Here is an 18,524-nt window from a genome sequence, read left to right on the forward strand (position 1 = left end):
ATAATTCATCAAAATTTTAAATTCTCAATTAATGAATCTTGAAATCTACAATTTCTTAGCATTAGTTGATTAATAAAATTACAGAAAATCAATATTTGTGATGTAAAAATAATTCCTAAAAAATCATCTTTTGTAATACTGAAGAAATATTAAATAGGGAAAAACATGTATAATTTAAGTTTTTTTACTTTTTTTGTGAAATGTGTAAAAATGACATTTTTTGTGAAAGAGAAAGAGTAATATATAGGATTGACATTTACGGGTACGTACATACTTATTACGTAACTGTCCCCTTGAGATAACAGCTATTTATTAAGAGGAAGAATTGATCAAAGAAGTTGGACCATGGAATGCTTCCATGATTAGAAATCTCATAGAGAAGTCATCTATACTAATAATAGATTATTAAAGAGAAGATACACTATGTGCAGACCATACAAATTACCCAGAAGAGCATGATAGATATGTAACGAAAGTGATGGCTAAACACATTAAAATTTAATTAAAATGTGGATATACCCTTAAGATGCCGGAGACTATGCTACTCCGATCTTCTCTATAAATGTCGACCGTCTCAGCCACCACAATCATAACCCTCACCACCTCTATATCTCTCTCTTTCAATCTCGATAGTTCTCTCTCTTGCCTCGTCCTCCAACACCAATCAACAAAACGTGAGGGTAAGATTACGTACAAATTTATAATATGATCTTCATTCAAATATAAATTTGCACTTGTTTAAATGATTTGATTATTTATATCATTATATGTATAACGACAAAAGCTCTTCTGTTATAATTAGATTAAATTTTAAATTTGAAAAAAGAAATTGTATTACAAAAAGAAATTTAATACGTAACTTTTTACTTTTACTGCATGAAAACAGGAGAGACAAAATAGACTCAGATGGCCGACCAGCAACTAGGAGTGCTAAAAGCACTCGATGTTGCGAAGACGCAACTTTATCATTTCACGGCGATTGTCATTGCCGGTATGGGTTTCTTTACGGATGCCTATGATCTTTTTTGTGTGTCCTTGGTGACGAAGCTCCTAGGACGCCTCTACTACTTCAATCCGGAGTCAGCAAAGCCTGGTTCCCTTCCCCCTCATGTTGCAGCAGCAGTCAATGGTGTGGCCCTCTGTGGGACTCTTGCTGGTCAGCTCTTCTTCGGATGGCTTGGTGACAAGCTAGGAAGGAAAAAGGTCTACGGTCTCACTTTGATCATGATGATCGTGTGTTCTATTGCTTCCGGTCTCTCCTTTGGAAACCAAGCCAAGGGTGTCATGACCACTCTTTGCTTTTTCAGGTACAACTATCACGGTCAAAACTATTTTATCCATGAACATGAGATCATACACATGATAGTTGAAACCTACAAAAACAAATAAATATAATTATTAACATTTAAACGGTTATGTATAGGTTTTGGCTCGGGTTTGGCATTGGAGGTGACTACCCTCTTTCAGCCACCATCATGTCTGAATATGCTAACAAGAAGACTCGTGGGGCTTTCATCGCTGCCGTCTTTGCTATGCAAGGTGTCGGTATCTTGGCTGGTGGTTTTGTGGCTCTTGCAGTCTCTTCCATTTTCGACAAACAGTTTCCATCGCCGACCTATGACCAAGACAGGGTTCTCTCAACGCCTCCGGAAGCTGATTACATTTGGCGTATCATTGTCATGTTTGGCGCTATACCTGCGGCCATGACCTTCTATTGGCGTATGAAGATGCCTGAAACCGCTCGTTACACTGCTTTAGTTGCCAAGGACATTAAACAAGCAACAAAAGACATGTCCAAAGTCTTACAAGTAGAGCTTGAAGTTGAAGAAAGGGCGGAGGACCCAAAACTGAACTATGGATTGTTCTCCAAGGAATTCCTTAGGCGCCACGGGCTTCCACTCCTTGGGTGTACCTCAACTTGGTTCTTGCTTGACATTGCTTTCTACAGCCAAAATTTGTTCCAAAAGGATATTTTTTCGGCCATTGGATGGATTCCAAAGGCAGGCACCATGAATGCTGTTCATGAGGTTTTCAAGATCGCTAGGGCTCAGACTCTCATCGCGCTTTGCAGTACTGTCCCAGGGTACTGGTTCACCGTGGCTTTTATTGATATCATGGGAAGGTTTGCAATCCAGCTAATGGGATTCTTCTTCATGACGGTATTTATGTTTGCCATTGCCTTCCCTTACAACCACTGGATCAAACCAGACAACCGTATTGGATTCGTGATTATGTACTCCCTCACCTTTTTCTTCGCTAACTTTGGACCAAATGCAACCACTTTCATTGTCCCTGCTGAGATCTTCCCAGCTAGACTAAGGTCCACATGCCACGGAATATCTGCTGCGACAGGTAAGGCTGGAGCCATTGTTGGAGCCTTCGGGTTCTTATATGCGGCTCAATCACAGGATCCAGCCAAGACAGACGCAGGATACCCACCGGGTATTGGAGTTAAGAATTCATTGATCGTGCTTGGTGTTATCAACTTTATTGGTATGCTCTTCACGTTCCTTGTCCCTGAGCCAAAGGGCAAGTCCCTTGAAGAACTCTCCGGTGAAGCTGAGGTTGAAAAGTGATAAATGTCACGTTCGTTTGTGGTTTGTTTGATTTTTTTCTTTTCTTGATGCACTAAGGAAGAAAGTTTGTGATGCACTAAGGAAGAAAGTTTGTGATGTGGAATACTTCAATCTTACTGCCTGAGTGCAAATCTTGTAATCCATGCTTTGTACTCTAATCTTTATAAAGTTTCATTTTTGGTACCATTTGCATGTTTCGTTAAAACTTCCACGAATTTCTTTTAGTGTTTAATTTTATCAGCACTAATTGTACTTAGTTTATTTTATTTACATCTCATGACTAATATTTCGTTAACATGCTAAAGTCGGGAATAAAAAACCCAATTTAATGTCAAGTGAACACAAGAATACTACTCTATTGATTAAGTCCACGGTTGTAACCTAGTAGTTCGTAATTATTCGATATCTATATAGTAAAACCTCTATAAATTAATAAAACTAGGACCATGAAATTCTTACATTTATAAAGATTAATTTATCGATAAATTAATAAAATATTAATTTATGAAAAGATTTTTTTATTTTCATAATTTTAAAAATTTCTTTTATATTGAGAAAGATTAGAGTAGAGATGAACTCCAATAATAAAATTTTCTTTTTTTTAATATAGTTTCACAATTTTTGGATGCGATTTTAGAAGACAACATTAGAAATTTTTGATTCAACGAGAAAAATAGAGATGAGGTCTAACAAAAATACATTCAAGAATAGACAAATAACACTAAAATCAAATTTCACTAAATTTTCTTAGAAATATACATATATTTTTTAGTTTATATTATTATTAATTTATGATACTAATGGGACCATATGTTTTTTTTTTTTTTGACAAACATGAACTTTCATTCAATCTAAACCTCAATAAGAGGTGAGTTCTTGCAAGATGATTCAAGATAGACATAGAAAGCTAAAGATAAGGGCTCCATGAGCTTAACAAAGGGATTTTCAACTTGAAAAGTTTTACAATATTTGAGAAGTCTATTGGAACCAAAGTGGATTTGTATTCGAAGTCAGGCTTCACGAAATCCTCGACCAACGGATGGTCATAAGCGGCTTTAGCGGATGACGCATTTGAGCTTGTAAAAGGATGTTCCATGGGGGGGGGGAACACTTGAGGGGTTTTTCGCCAACATGAGAGGGTTCAAGAGCATGGGATCAAAGAACTTTACGCTTTTAGGAACATACCTCATGATTCTAGGTGAAGCTATAACTGGGATTCGCAGGGAATGGGTGTCCAATCGTAACAAAGCAGGTGGATCATCCCTCACATGTAGCTCATGGCCATGGAGGTAAATGGATTCCACACAAAACTTGTAGTCAGTTTGGTCCTAGAAAATATCAACAGACCCAAGCTTTCGATCCAATGGCAGTAGATGATACAAGGGATCAAAGGGTTTAAGAATAGGATTCAAGCAAGCTGTCGGATCAGATTCATAGTTATGGTTACACAAAGCAGGCATCCGAACAGAGCTAATAAACTGGCTTCGACAAACATATCTATCAAGCAACTCTGAAGACACTAATGTTCTGCTACCGAGGATTCCTCGACTTGACCAAGCAGGGATAACCGGTACTAAATAAGTTGAACTTGACTTAAAACTCTCAGTAACAGATCTAGGTAGAGAAGTTCTAACGCTAGATATACATTGTCGAAAGTGGACCAGCAAATTCACACACTCATAAAGCAATGACCAAGCAGAATTCGACAGCAGGAATTCAAGATATTTGAACGGATGTATCCAAAGGGATAACATTGGTAAGTATTAAGATGAACACGCCAATCCTTAGTCATATATGTTTATATGTCGTTTTATATAGTTTAAGAAGTTTCCTTTTGTTGATCTCTTTGTATCCATATAAATAGATTGTAACTAGCTCAATATTTGTTAAGGAATGAGAATCTCTCCTTCTCCTCTATTCTAACCTAGCCGCTCTCTCTTCCTCTCCTTCTCTCTTGATCATTCTATCTTATTCTCTATTCTTCTCATTCTCATCTGTTCGTAATTCTTACATGGTATCAGAGCAGTAACTCTCGTTTTATACAAAATCTTAGTTTGTTTTCATTTTATTCCGCACCAAATTCAATTTGAAAATCTCTCATGGATCTCAGCAAAATGTTAATCATTCCGGTTACACTCAAGGGTGGAAACTACTTGCTATAGGCAAGGACTACAAATACAGTGCTGTGTGGTCGTGGACTTTGGAAGCACATTGAGAAGAATGAAGCTACAAAGGAGATAAAGACTACACAAGAATGAAGCTACAAGGAGATCGTGGCTTGTGATGGTGACAAATGGTTCCAAGAGAATCAAAGTGTTTTGGCTTTTATCCAAAACTCCTTGGATGCTCCAATCCTCGAGTCGTATTCTTACTGCGAGACGGCTAAGGATCTTTGGGATACCTTGAAAAATGTGTTTGGAATGTCTCAAACCTCAGCCGTGTATTTAAGGTAAAGAGAGCCATCAACAATCTTAATCAAGAAGAGATGGAGTTCACCAAACATTTTGGGAGATATCTCTTTGGGCAGAGTTAGAGATGTTAAGACCTAACTTGGTGGATCAAGTGATCCTAAACAAACGTCGTGAGCAAGATAAAGTGTTTGGTCTTCTCTTGAAGTTAAACTCATCTTACAATGATCTCATCAAACATATACTCCCTTCAGATAAACTTCCAAGTCTGGAAGATGTGTGTAATCAAATTGAAAAAGAGCATGGCTCGATTGGTCTGTTTGGAGCTAAAGGAGATCTTATCACCGCGAACAAAGGAGAGGTTGCTGCAGCGAACAAGGTTTACTACAAAAATGATGGGAAAAACCGTGTCATATGTGACCATTGTAAGAAACCGGGTCATTTCAAGGATAAATGTTGGAATCTTCATCCTCACCTCCGACCAAGAAGTGTTAATCCAAAGGCAAACCAAACATGTGGATATGGTGAAGGTCAAGCTCATGTGACGACTCAAACCACTGGAGGTAATGGAGTAGCAATAGCAGCCTCCTCGGAGCTGCTGAGGAGGTCCGATCTTGATGCTCTCATCAAGGCTCTAAAAGAGTCTTCTGGTAACGCGTATCTCACTCTTAATGCTATGAACCTCTTATTGTGGAATCTGGAGCTTATCACCATATGATTAGTGACTCTAAGCTAATTAGTGATATCAAACCAACTTTAGGGAATGGGATCATAGCAAATGGAGATAAGATACCGATTAAGGGAATTGAAAATTTAAATCTGTTTGATAGAACCTCTAAAGCGTTTTACATGCCTAGCTTCACTTCGAATTTGTTATCTGTTAAGAAGGTGACTAATGATCTTAATTCTTATGCAATCTTTGGTCCTAATGATGTGTATTTTCAGGATATTGAAACAAGTAAAGTTCTTGGCAAAGGAAGCACTAAAGATGAACTTTATGTGCTTGAGGATTCGAATCTCACCACTGATTTATCTTCTTGCTTTAAGTCAATAATCGATGAGACAAATTGTTCAACTTGGCATGCTAGACTTGGTCATCCTCATTTTCGTGCACTGCAACTAGTTTTACCTAGTTTTTCTTTTAAAAATAATGATTGTGAAGCTTGCATCCTTGGTAAACATTGCAAAACAGTTTTTCCCAACTCTTCTACTATGTATGAGCATTGTTTTGATTTAATTCATTATGATGTTTGGACTTCACCATGCTTGTCTCGTGAAAATTAGAAATGTTTTGTCACTTTTATTGATGAAAAATCGAAATACACTTGGTTAACTTTGCTTCCATCTAAGGATCGAGTTCTTGAAGCTTTTCTAAACTTTCAGAATTATGTGACTAACCAATTTGATGCTAAGATAAAGATTTTTAGATCAGATAATGGTGGGGAGTACACAAGTCATCTGTTTAAACAACATCTGGCCAAACATGGGATTGTACACCAAACAAGTTGCCCCTATACGCCTCAACAAAATGGTGTAGCTAAAAGGAAGAATAAACATCTTATGGAGGTTGCCCGGTCCATGATGTTTCACTCAAATGTACCAAAGAAGTTCTGGGGAGATGCAGTCGTCACAGCATGCTATCTGATCAATCGAACCCCAACAAAAATATTGGGTGATATCTCTCCATTTGAAGTGCTTAACAAGATTAAACCATCTATTAATCACTTACGTGTATTTGGCTGTGTATGTTATGTCCTAAAACCAGGTGAACAACGTGACAAACTCGATGCTAAGAGTGTCAAGAGCATGTTTATTGGATATTCAACTACACAAAAGGGATATAAATGCTATGAACCAGAAGCTAGAAGAGTCTTGGTCTCAAGGAATGTAAAATTCTTAGAATCCAAGGGGTTCTATGATGAAAAGAACTGGGAAGACTTGAAAGATCTCTCCTGTTCTCAAACTGACAGAGCAAATAACCTTTGAATCCTTCTAGAGAGGCTTGGAGTTGCAGATAACCAGCCCCAACCGTCACCTATCATCAGTAAATCGCCGAGTGCCTCTGACAACAAACTGATTGAGCTACATCATCCTGAATCAACAACTGAAGATGTGAGAAGTTCACCAGCAGAACCTGCTCGAAAACATCAAGAAGAGGATGGAATTAACAATAACCGTGAGGAAAATCTAAACTCACTTGGTAATAATAACAGTGAGGATCATACATCAGATGATGACCTTACCTCAGAAGGAGAAGAAGCTGAAACAGAAGAGGATCCACATCAAGTGGTGGCAACCGATATTATCCCACTACGCAGAAGTGAATGTCTCAGGAAAAATACTCGTGTTTACTACAATACTCAGGCTGTGGCTCATCCTATACAAGAAGTCTGCACTCTTGCACACCTTCCTGTCGAACATCAAGTCTTTCTTACTCAAATCGACCAACATTGGATTCCACAAAGTTATGAGGAAGCTAAAGAACACAAAGTTTGGAGGGATGCTGTGGGAGATGAAACTGATGCAATGGTCAAGAATCATACATGGGATGAAGCTGATTTACCAAAGGGAACGAAAGTTGTGACATCTCGGTGGATATTTACTATAAAGTACAAGAGTGATGGGGGGATAGAACGATATAAAGCCAGGGTTGTAGCTAGAGGATTCACCCAAACCTATGGAGAAGACTATCTCGAGACATTCGCACCAGTAGCCAAACTTCATACGGTAAGAGTAGTTCTTTCACTAGCTGTTAACCTCTCTTGGGAATTGTGGCAGATGGATGTGAAGAATGCGTTCCTACAAGGAGAACTAGAGGATGAGGTGTATATGAGACCACCACCAGGTCTTGAAGACACTATTGGACCTGGAAAGGTGTTCAAACTCAAGAAAGCCATCTACGGTTTAAAACACTCTCCAAGGGCCTGGTATCACAAACTTAGCTCAACACTTATTGATAAAGGATTTAGAAGATCAGAAGCTGATCACACATTGTTCACGTATTCAAGCCAAAGAGGTATTATAGTCATTCTCATATATGTTGATGATATTATCATTTTTGGGAATGAAAAGTTGGCATTCAAGATACCAAACAGTACCTTAAATCTGTATTTGATATTAAAGATCTTGGAGAACTAAAGTACTTTCTTGGGATAGAAGTGTGTCGTTCTGAAGAAGGACTCTTCATATCACAAAGAAAGTACACACTTGATCTTTTAAAAGATGTAGGCAAGCTTGGATCACGACCAGTTGAAACACCACTCGAAGAAAACTACATATCAAACCGTAAGAGGGAGCCTGAAGAAGCTCCATTTGAAGATGTAAAACAGTATCGAAGGTTGGTAGGTAAGCTGATTTATCTCACCATAACTCGACCTGATATATGCTTTGTTGTGAACCAGGTAAGCCAACATATGAAAAAGCCAACAACACATCATTGGGAGATGGTGAGCCGCATACTCAAGTATCTCAAAGGAGCTCCTGGACAAGGCATTTGGATAGGATGTAATAAAGATATGGAGCTTGTAGAATAAAGTGATGCAGATTATGCTGGAGATCGTGAAGATAGATGCTCAACAACGGGTTATTGCACATTTGAGGGAGGAAACCTTGTCACTTGGAAGAGTAAAAACAAAAAGGTGGTCTCTCTCTCAAGTGCTGAATCAGAATACAAGGCAATGAGGAAGCTCACAACCGAACTAATGTGGCTCAAAGCGCTCTTAAAGGACCTAGGCATCAACACTTCAAAACCGATCACAATGCACTGTGATAATGAAGCTGTTATTCACATTGTAACCAACTCAGTATTTCATGAAAGAACGAAACACATAGAGGTGGACTGTCACAAAGTCAGGGAGCAAGTTCAACTTGGAGTGATCTTACCATGCCACACCGAGAGTTCTGAACAATTGGCAGACATCTTCACCAAAACAGCAAGTTCAAAGGTTTGCGAGTATATACACTCCAAACTCGGGCTCATGGACCTAACTAGGTCACAAGCTAAGATCCTAAACTACTGACCCCATACTCTTTTTCCCTTAGTGTGTTTTTGTCCCAAATGGGTTTTATACACCAAGGTTTTTAATGAGGTGGGTGTTCATAGTTCCAAGCTCAACTGCTTTCATACGGTTAAGCTTGAGGGGGAGTATTAAGATGAACACGCCAATCCTTAGTCATATATGTTTATATGTCGTTTTATATAGTTTAAGAAGTTTCCTTTTGTTGATCTCTTTGTATCCATATAAATAGATTGTAACTAGGTCAATATTTGTTAAGGAATGAGAATCTCTCCATCTCCTCTATTCTAACCTAGCCGCTCTCTCTTCCTCTCCTTCTCTCTTGATCATTCTATCTCATTCTATATTCTTCTCATTCTCATATGTTCGTAATTCTTACAGTAAGGAGGTTGAGTACACAAATTGGGCCTCAAAAGATGAGAACATTGATCATTGTTTTTGGTAGTGGGCCGAAGGGTGGCTACTGGTCCTAACAATGGATACAGGTCCATTAGCAAGAACCCTAGAATCTCACCAGCTGAGCAGGAGGTGGCGATGGAGTGGCGGCACAATGGCGAGTAGACATTCCGACTGGAGCCACTAGACACCGGTGGGGACAGGGTCGGCGAAGGTCTGGAGTACCAAGCCTTTGTAGTGGAAAAGGGTTTTAAGAGGAGCAAAGGTAACCTCGTCATCTCAGCTTCTCGCAGACATGAACTTCTTATCCAAAGAGCGACAACACCGTGCATCGTCGTCTTACACACCGGACAGAGAGATTCAGGCAACGCGAGAATTTGTTTAGATCTGTGCATTTGGAGAGGCATCAGGTTTACAACACTCATCAGAGGATTTGGGAAGAGGGCTTGAATCGGGATGAGGGTCGACAGAGAACTCCCTTGTCATCTAATTCTGGAAGAGGATTGGAAATTAAAGCTTTTCAATGGGGGAGAGATGGTTTGAGGATGATTCTGAGCGATTTGAAGTGGTTGAGATATGCACCAACAAAGGAATAGAAAGGAGTAGGGCAAGCAAACGACAACGGGGAAGAAACCAGGAACCCGACACCGGCAAGCTGGAGCTTTGCCGGCGTCGGAGCAGTAATCGGTTGATAGTTTCTCGATATTTGGGCCTGAGTGAGAAATCTGGTTTTTAAATTTTTTATTTTTTTGTTTGCTTATGGGACCATATGTTGACATAGAATTTCCAAAAAAAAAATATTGTTGTAAATCATTAAGGATAGATCTCCGTAACTGGCCCACACATGTCCAAGTCCATAAGGTCCATCGGCCACCTTCTCTTATTCATAGTCGGTTTAGGATTCTTAATATGTTTAGGGCTTTGTGTACTGTTATATATATGTACTCTTATTCGATTGAATCAATAAAAACACAAGAGAATACAACCTCTAGTTTCTCTACTTTCATAACACGTTATCAGCACGAGTTTGTTCTAAACTCCACTGAGAAAATCCCCTAACCCTAAACCGTCGAAAATCAAGTCCTTGTCCGTTCAAGCTCGGCGATCGGTTCAAAGTTCGTGATCAATCCGTGTTCGTGGTCAGCTCCTGTTCGTGATCAGTTCGTGTTTGTGACCAGTCCGAGGTTTGTTACCAGCTCGTGATCAAGCTAGTTATATCCGAGGTCTTTAGCTCCCGGATCAATCCATTCAACCCCAATCGGTGGAAGGTAAATAAATCAAACCCATCAGACACATGTATTGAACTTGAAATCTAAATATATTAGAACCCTAAAATCTACAATTACACAATCAACAAACAAAATCCTAAAGCTTTAAATCCTAGATACCCTAAGCTCTAAATCCCGATTTTGAAACCCTAAATCCTAAAACTTTAAAATCTGATTGCTTAAGGTTTAGGATTGCTTAGGATAGACTAATTGCTATTAAACTGATTGTTCCATGTTTAAATCCGATTTTTATTAACTGCTTGTTTGAAAATTGACTGCATGAAACCTTAAAAACAAACCTTAAAATCGGAACCCTAAGAAATCATAATTCTATTCAAAGAAAAAAAAATAGGAAAACTTAATAAACAAAAAGGAAAACCCTAAAACCCTAAATTGCTTGCATATTTCCTTATTCATACTAGATCATAATTTTATCTAGGATTGTTTCATCCATAAATTAAGTTTGATAGATGAAACTAAAATTTCATTAGAATACCAAAATATGATTTAAATATGTGATCAATCGTAACATGCTTTAGTTTAATATATAACAAATTGACACATATTTTATTAAGTGTTAATGTCATTCACGAAAATCACAAATTGAGATGATTTTGTAGAAACTTCAAAGTTTTTATAATGAAATTATTTTTTAATTGTTTTACAAAAAAAAAGTTATTAAAAAAATAAATAAATTATAATATATATATATATATATATATACATATATAAATGATGCTTATTACTTATTTAACACTCATTTATATGACTGTTTATAATGTTTGTGAATTTTAATCACAAATTTAAATCTAATCAAAATTAGATATTTTATTATGATGAAATATTTTTAAATCATGTCATTCAACCTTGTTTGGTGACTAAATTGAAAATTTAGTCACAAATTACTAAATAATGATTATTAATCATATTTTCTTGGCATCACTTCTATGAAGAGTTTTAAGACCAAGTATTTGACCATAAAAAAAAATCATTAAATCTTTGGTACAATTTAAAAAAAGCAAATGACTAAAAAGTTTATAAGAGAATATATACAAATCAACTTGATTCCACTTATTACCAAGACTATATAATGAACATAATATTATTCATGGAAAGATATTAGAAAATATATACTTTATTAGTCACAAAAAAATATTGATGTCATATAGACATGATATAGTAAAAATATATATATATATTTTTAAAATATTATAAACTTGTTTGTGACTTAGTAAAATTATGAGATGTTCATGATAATCATGAAACACATTCTATTGGCTTGGTCTATTCCTTGAAGTGAATATGACTTTATGCAATAAAAGAGAAAAAAAAGCCACATCAATAATGCGAAAGTTGCTAGAATAGTAGCAATGAATGTGGATATGATATATATAATATCGCAATTAAGTCGACTAGTATCTCCACTAGAAGTGAATAATAAGTACAATAGATACTATTATGAAAGAAGCTAGTGTGAGACAATTTCCACTAGTCTACTACGAGATTGAGTAGTAGAAAAAGTATTGAAAGCTCTTGAAGAGTATATATACTATTGTCTATGGGTTATAGTCTCCCAATTAGTCTCAAAGTCAAAAGAGTGTAAGATATAATACATGACCCAATTTGAGAATTTGATTGATTACAGAGTGGGATTCAAATCGAGATTGATAGACATGAAGCGTCATCATCTCAAGGGGGAGAATTTAATGAATCCCACATATAAATCGAGATTGATAGACATGAAGCGTCATCATCTCAAGGGGGAGAATTTAATGAATCCCACATATAGAGGTGATGGAACAGATAGAAGATTATGTTCATACCCAAAATGAGTTTAATCACTCATATGAAAGAGCAAATCTTGAGGACTTGAAGCGTAATCATGTTGAGACAATAAGCAAAAAAAATACTTTGAAATCATAAGTATTTTTTTTTTTGTATGAATGTTAAATTATATTCACCAAAAAAACAGTGGTCCGATAATCATAAGTATTACCCAAGACAAGAAAAGTATCTTAGAGATTACATGCATTATCTAAAAGATAAAATGCTTATATTAAACTAAGAAGGTTTAATGAACAATTCACTTTATGGCATGACCGGCTTGGCCATCCCGGTTCTAACATGATGCATAAGCTAATCTTGAATCCAAATGGACACACTCTAAAAGAGAGACGAGCTATCCCTAAGAATCTCACGTGTGTAGCATGTGCACAAGGGAAACTCATTATAAGGCCATCACCAGTCAAAGTAACTAAAGAGACTTAAAATTTTCTGGAAATGATACAAGGAGATATGTGTGGACCAATACACCCACCTTGTAGGACGTTTAGATATTTTATGGTTCTTATTGATGCATCGACCAGATGGTCGCATGTTTGTTTATTGTCCACAAGAAACCTAGCCTTTGCTAGATTGTTAGCCAATATCATAAGACTGAGAGCACACTTTCCAGATTTTCCACTTAAGACTATATGTCTTGATAATGCTGGTGAATTTACATCCCAAGCGCTTAATGATTATTGTATGTCCATGGGGGTAAGTGTGGAACATCCCGTGGCACATGTACATACACAGAATGGATTAGCTGAATACTTCATTAAAAAATTCAATTAATTGCTCGACCATTACTCATGAGGTCGAAGCTTCATGTGTTGGCTTGGGGACACGCAGTATTACATGCAGCAGAACTTATACGCATCAGGCCATCTAGTGAGCATAAATATTCGCCATCCCAATTATTAACGGGTCATGAGCCAGACATATCCCATCTAAAGACATTCGGGTGTGCCGTTTATGTACCGATTGCACCACCACAGAGAACAAATAGGGGACCTCAAAGGAGGATAGGAATATATGTTGGATATGATTCTCCCACCATTATTGAGTATCTAGAGCCAACCACGGGTGATCTATTTAAGGCTAGATACGCGGATTGTCAGTTTGCTGAATCCAAATTTCCTACATTAGGTGGAGAGACAAACAAGCTGGTCAAAGAGATATCATGGAATCAAACATCCTTGAATTGGCAAGATCCTCGGACTCTAGCATGTGAGGCAGAGGTCCAAAAGATTATACATTTACAAAAGCTAGCTAATCAATTGCTAGATTCATTTGCTGACCCGAAGAAAGTTACAAAATCGTACATGCCAGCTTGTAATGCACCAGTACGTATTGATGTTCAAAAGAGACACAATCAAGTTGCTACAGAGTCTAAGGCACGTTTGAAACATGGTAGACCAATAGGTTCCAAAGATAAGAATCCACAGAAATCAAAGAAATGTGCAATTCAAACCGAAAGAAACCATAGACATGGCGGCGGCAGACCCTAATGAACCGATCAATGAGGTTTGGGACGCTGAACCTCAATGTCCTGAAGGTATTGATAATAATGAGATCTCAATACATTATATCATGTCTGGAATTCAATGGAACCGAAAAGATGTCGACACTGATGAAATATTTGCATACAAGGTAGCACTTGAAATAAATGAGGATCATGAACACACGTCTATATTAGAATGCACTTGTAACAACCCGTCCCGTGGACCCCACTAGCCCCCCGCTAGCTGCCCCAACGGACCGTCCGTGGACCCTGCTAGCCCCCCGCTAGCCGTCCCAACGAACCCCAGGCTGGCCCTGTAGGGCATCAATCCTAACCCATCACTATGGATATCCAAATCCACCAGTAGGTTATTGGTGCGCCACGCGTTCCTCAAACCCTGGTCCCCATCCTTTAACAACCTTCCCACAGAACAAGCGGTCACCAATTGAGAATAGTTCCTTTCCACAGTGAGGGGTTAGGATCGATGTCCTGCAGGGCCAGCTTGGGGCCTATGGGGGCAAGCTAGCGGGGGGCTAGTGGGGTCCACGGGATGGGTTGTCACATAAAAATTGATTTTTATTGTAATAACCCATAGCCCCCGCTAAGCCCCAATGGACCGTCCATGGACCCTGCTAGCCCCCCGCTAGCCGTCCCAATGGACCCCAAGCTAGCCCTGTTGGGCATCGATCGGACGAAGCACATTTTGCCTAAGTTTTTCTTCACACATGAATTACAAAAGGCCGGAGAAGTTCAAGTGGTGTAAGTTCCATCTTGCAACAATTCAGCTGATCTCTTCACCAAAGTCATTACCGACATCAACATTCAAGAAGCTCACGCACCAGATTGGAATGCGGAGACTCAAAGACTTTTAGTGATGCTTAGAACCGGGGAGTAATACGTGTTGTACTCTTTTTCCTTCACCATGGTTTTGTCCCACTGAGTTTTCATGGTAAGGTTTTAATGAGACAGCATCCCCAAGCGTATTATGGTGATCTCTTAGCATCTGCACGGTTATGTCATCCAAGGGGGAGTGTTGTAAATCATTAAGGATGGATCTGCATAATCGGCCCACACATGTCCAAGTCCATAAAGCCCATCAGCCACCTTCTCTTATTCATAGTCGGTTTAGGATTTCTAATATGTTTAGGGCTTTGTGTACTACTATATATGTACTCTTATTCGATTGAATTAATAAAAACACAAGAGAATACAACCTCTAGTTTCTCTATTTTTATAACATTTATCTTATTATTTTATCAAATTGTCTTCTTTTTACACCGGTTTAAGTTGAGACTGGAACAATATATTAATTTATTGAGAATATCAATTTATAGAGATTTTACTGTATTTTTATTGTTGTATTTTCAAATATGTAGAATAATTTTAAAAGACAAACAACCTAATAAATATAAAACTGTTAGGACCTGTGAACAACTAACTGGCTTACCGATATTCCCAGTTTATGTGTATATTTTGTTGATTGATTGATTGATTATTGTTAAACTCAAATTTAGTATTTTCTTAAAATATAAGAGCACCAACTTGAGAAATTATTTCACGTGAGAATTTGAATTTTTATTTCCAAAAACGCAATAGAGAGGAAAATAAACCAACATTTTAATACATTATATGATTTGTCCACAGCAGAATATAAACAACAATTATTACAAAATATTGGATGGACGATATAACTACATATAATCTACAAAGTTCTGGTAAAGGCAAAAGTTTAGTTTCTTCCAGAGGTAGCGATCGCGGACGGGGCCGTATCATCACACACATTCTCGCCTGAAAGCTCCTCAAGTGACTTCCCTTTAGATTCAGGCACTAAAAACGTCATGATCATACCAACAAAGTTGATAACACCAAGCATGATCAACGAGTTCTTGACACCAATACCCGGTGGATATCCTGCGTCAGTCTTGGTTTTATCCTTTGACTGAGCTGCGTATAAGAATCCAAACGCACCCACGATGGCACCCGCCTTTCCTGCCGCGGCTGATATTCCATGACAAGTGGATCTTAGCCTGGCCGGGAAGATCTCGGCAGGAACCACAAATGTAGTTGCATTTGGACCAAAGTTTGCAAAGAAGAAAGTTAGGGAATAAATAATGACGAAACCGATACGGTTGTCTGGTTTAATCCAGTGATCGTAAGGGAAGGCTATAGCAAACATAAAGACTGTCATGAAGAAGAATCCCATTAGCTGGATTGCAAATCTTCCCATAGTATCAATAAAGGCAACTGTGAACCAGTAACCTGGAACCGTACTGCAGAGCGCGATGAGAGTCTGAGCCCTACCAATCTTGTAAACCTCATGGATGGCATTCATTGTAGCCGCACGTGGGATCCATCCGATTGCGGAAAAGATATCTTTTTGAAATAAGTTTTGGCTGTAAAACGCGATGTCAAGCAAAAACCAAGTAGAGGTAGTTCCGAGGAGAGGGAAGTCCATGGCGTTTAAGGAACTCCCTCGAGAACAATCCGTAGTTGAGTTTAGGATCTCTTACAATTTTTTCAGCACTTTCTTCCTCAGCTTCAAGATCCACTTGCAAGACTTTAGACATGTCTTGCGTGGCTTGTTTAAGGTTTTTGGCGACTAAAGCTGTGTAACGAGCCGTTCCGGGCATTTTCATACGCCAATAATATGTCATAGCGGCTGGGAGAGCACCCACCATAAGGATGATACGCCACAAGTAATCAGCTTGAGGTACAGTCGAGGCAACGGGGTCTACAGTATAGATCGGTGATGGAAATTGGTGATCGAAAATACTTGAAAATATGAGCGCAACAATACCCCCAGCCATGATCCCAAACCCTTGCATAGCGAACACAGCTGCGATGAAGGCACCACGTGTTTTCTTGTTTGCATACTCCGACATGATCGTCGCTGACAGTGGGTAGTCACCACCAATACCAACTCCAAGCCAAAACCTTTTTTTACCAAAATTATATAATGGACATCGATTAACAAATGACTGAATATTCCCATTTTTTCAATTTTTTGCATCCATTTGCAGCCATTAGATAACTAAATATTCCTTTTCGTATTAGAGTCGCTAATCTTCTTTATTTACAACTATAAATATATTTTTCTATATAATTTGTACGTCTTAATAAATTATGATAATAATTAATATATCCATTTATTCATTCAATATCATTCAGTATTATTAATATATTTATTTTATAAAAGAAATATCAATATTTTATTTTGAAATTTAATTCGTGTATCAAAATAAATCCAAAAAAACTCAGGCTGTGTGTGATATATATAATTGTAAAAATAAAGTGAATTCTTTGGTTATAAAAACAAAGTTTATTTGATAAAGTACCTGAAGAAACAAAGAGTGGTCATAACTCCTTTTGGACTGTTCCCAAAGGAGAGACCGGAAGCCACGGAACAGAGAACCATCATGATCAAAGTGATCCCATACACCTTTTTCCGGCCTAGTTTGTCTCCAAGCCACCCAAAGAAGAGCTGACCGGCAAGTGTCCCACAAAGAGCGACACCATTGACTGCGGCCGCTACTTCTGGAGGGAGTGTTCCCGGCTTTTCGGCACCAGCCTTGTGGTAGTAGATGCGGCCTAGGAGCTTGGTAACCAATGAGATACAAAAAAGATCGTAGGCATCAGTGAAGAAACCCATTCCGGCGATAACAATCGCTGTAAAATGGTAAAGTTGTGTTTTGGCCACATCTAATGCTTTGAGNGAGGAGAGGAAGTCCATGGCGTTTAAGGAACTCCCTCGAGAACAATCCGTAGTTGAGCTTAGGATCTCTTACAATCTTTTCAGCGCATTCTTCCTCAGTTTCAAGATCCACTTGCAAGACTTTAGACATGTCTTGCGTGGCTTTTTTAAGGTTTTTGGCGACTAAAGCTGTGTAACGAGCCGTTTCGGGCATTNAACTCCTAACTGTTGATCTTCCGCCATTGCTACAAAGACAATAACCAATAATTTAGGACTGGATTTTTTTTTTCTATCTACTAACATTTTATTTTCATCATTTCATTATTCATGTTTCTTTAGAAGACAAAGGACTAAGCATTGTTTGCATAAGAATCCACAATAATTTAGATGGATTGTCGCAGTTAGAAACGTAAAATAAATATTAACGTAGATTCAAACAAGACCAACAATGAAATCAACTAAGTTAACTAACCTTTAAGCTTATACTGAAGCTTTTTGGTTGTTGGAATCCAAGATATAAATAAAGTTAAACGACTGAAGAAAGTTATGTGTTTAACTTTGATTTATGACTAAAGATATCTCAAAAGTTAGAAATGTATGTGCTACTTATAGACCAAAGTTATAACTCAAAGTCAACGTACGTAACTCTATAAATCGGGATCTAAAGAGCATATGCTCTCATCTTGGTTGTGTTTTATAAATTGTATTATAATAAGAACCTCAATAATACGTAATGATAATGAAACTACATAGTATGATGAATATAAATTCATTTAATTCGCGCTTCAGTCGTTTACTACGACCAGTGAATACATAATCTTTTTATTCTATGTTTGAAATACAT

General features: G+C 37.9%; 1 protein-coding gene and 1 pseudogene across 1 annotated transcript; one reads left to right on the top strand and one right to left on the bottom strand.

Annotated features, from left to right (window-relative positions):
- LOC104771488 (probable inorganic phosphate transporter 1-3) lies at positions 589-2,600 on the top strand. Its single transcript, XM_010496019.1, has 3 exons — positions 589-680; positions 887-1,307; positions 1,424-2,600. The coding sequence occupies exons 2-3, from the start codon at positions 907-909 to the stop codon at positions 2,574-2,576; spliced, it is 1,554 nt and encodes a 517-aa protein (XP_010494321.1). The 5' UTR covers positions 589-680; positions 887-906; the 3' UTR covers positions 2,577-2,600.
- On the bottom strand, positions 15,566-18,236 carry LOC104771489 (annotated as a pseudogene).

This window comes from Camelina sativa, chromosome 20 (genome assembly GCF_000633955.1).
Source record: "Camelina sativa cultivar DH55 chromosome 20, Cs, whole genome shotgun sequence".
NCBI classification, from domain to species: Eukaryota; Viridiplantae; Streptophyta; class Magnoliopsida; order Brassicales; family Brassicaceae; genus Camelina; species Camelina sativa.

Bases quoted from the DNA above. Each gene is read 5' to 3' on its own strand.
- LOC104771488 (XM_010496019.1), top strand. From the start codon at position 907: ATGGCCGACCAGCAACTAGGAGTGCTAAAAGCACTCGATGTTGCGAAG. The intron at 1,308-1,423 runs GTACAACTATCA...GGTTATGTATAG, and splicing joins ACCACTCTTTGCTTTTTCAG to GTTTTGGCTCGGGTTTGGCA.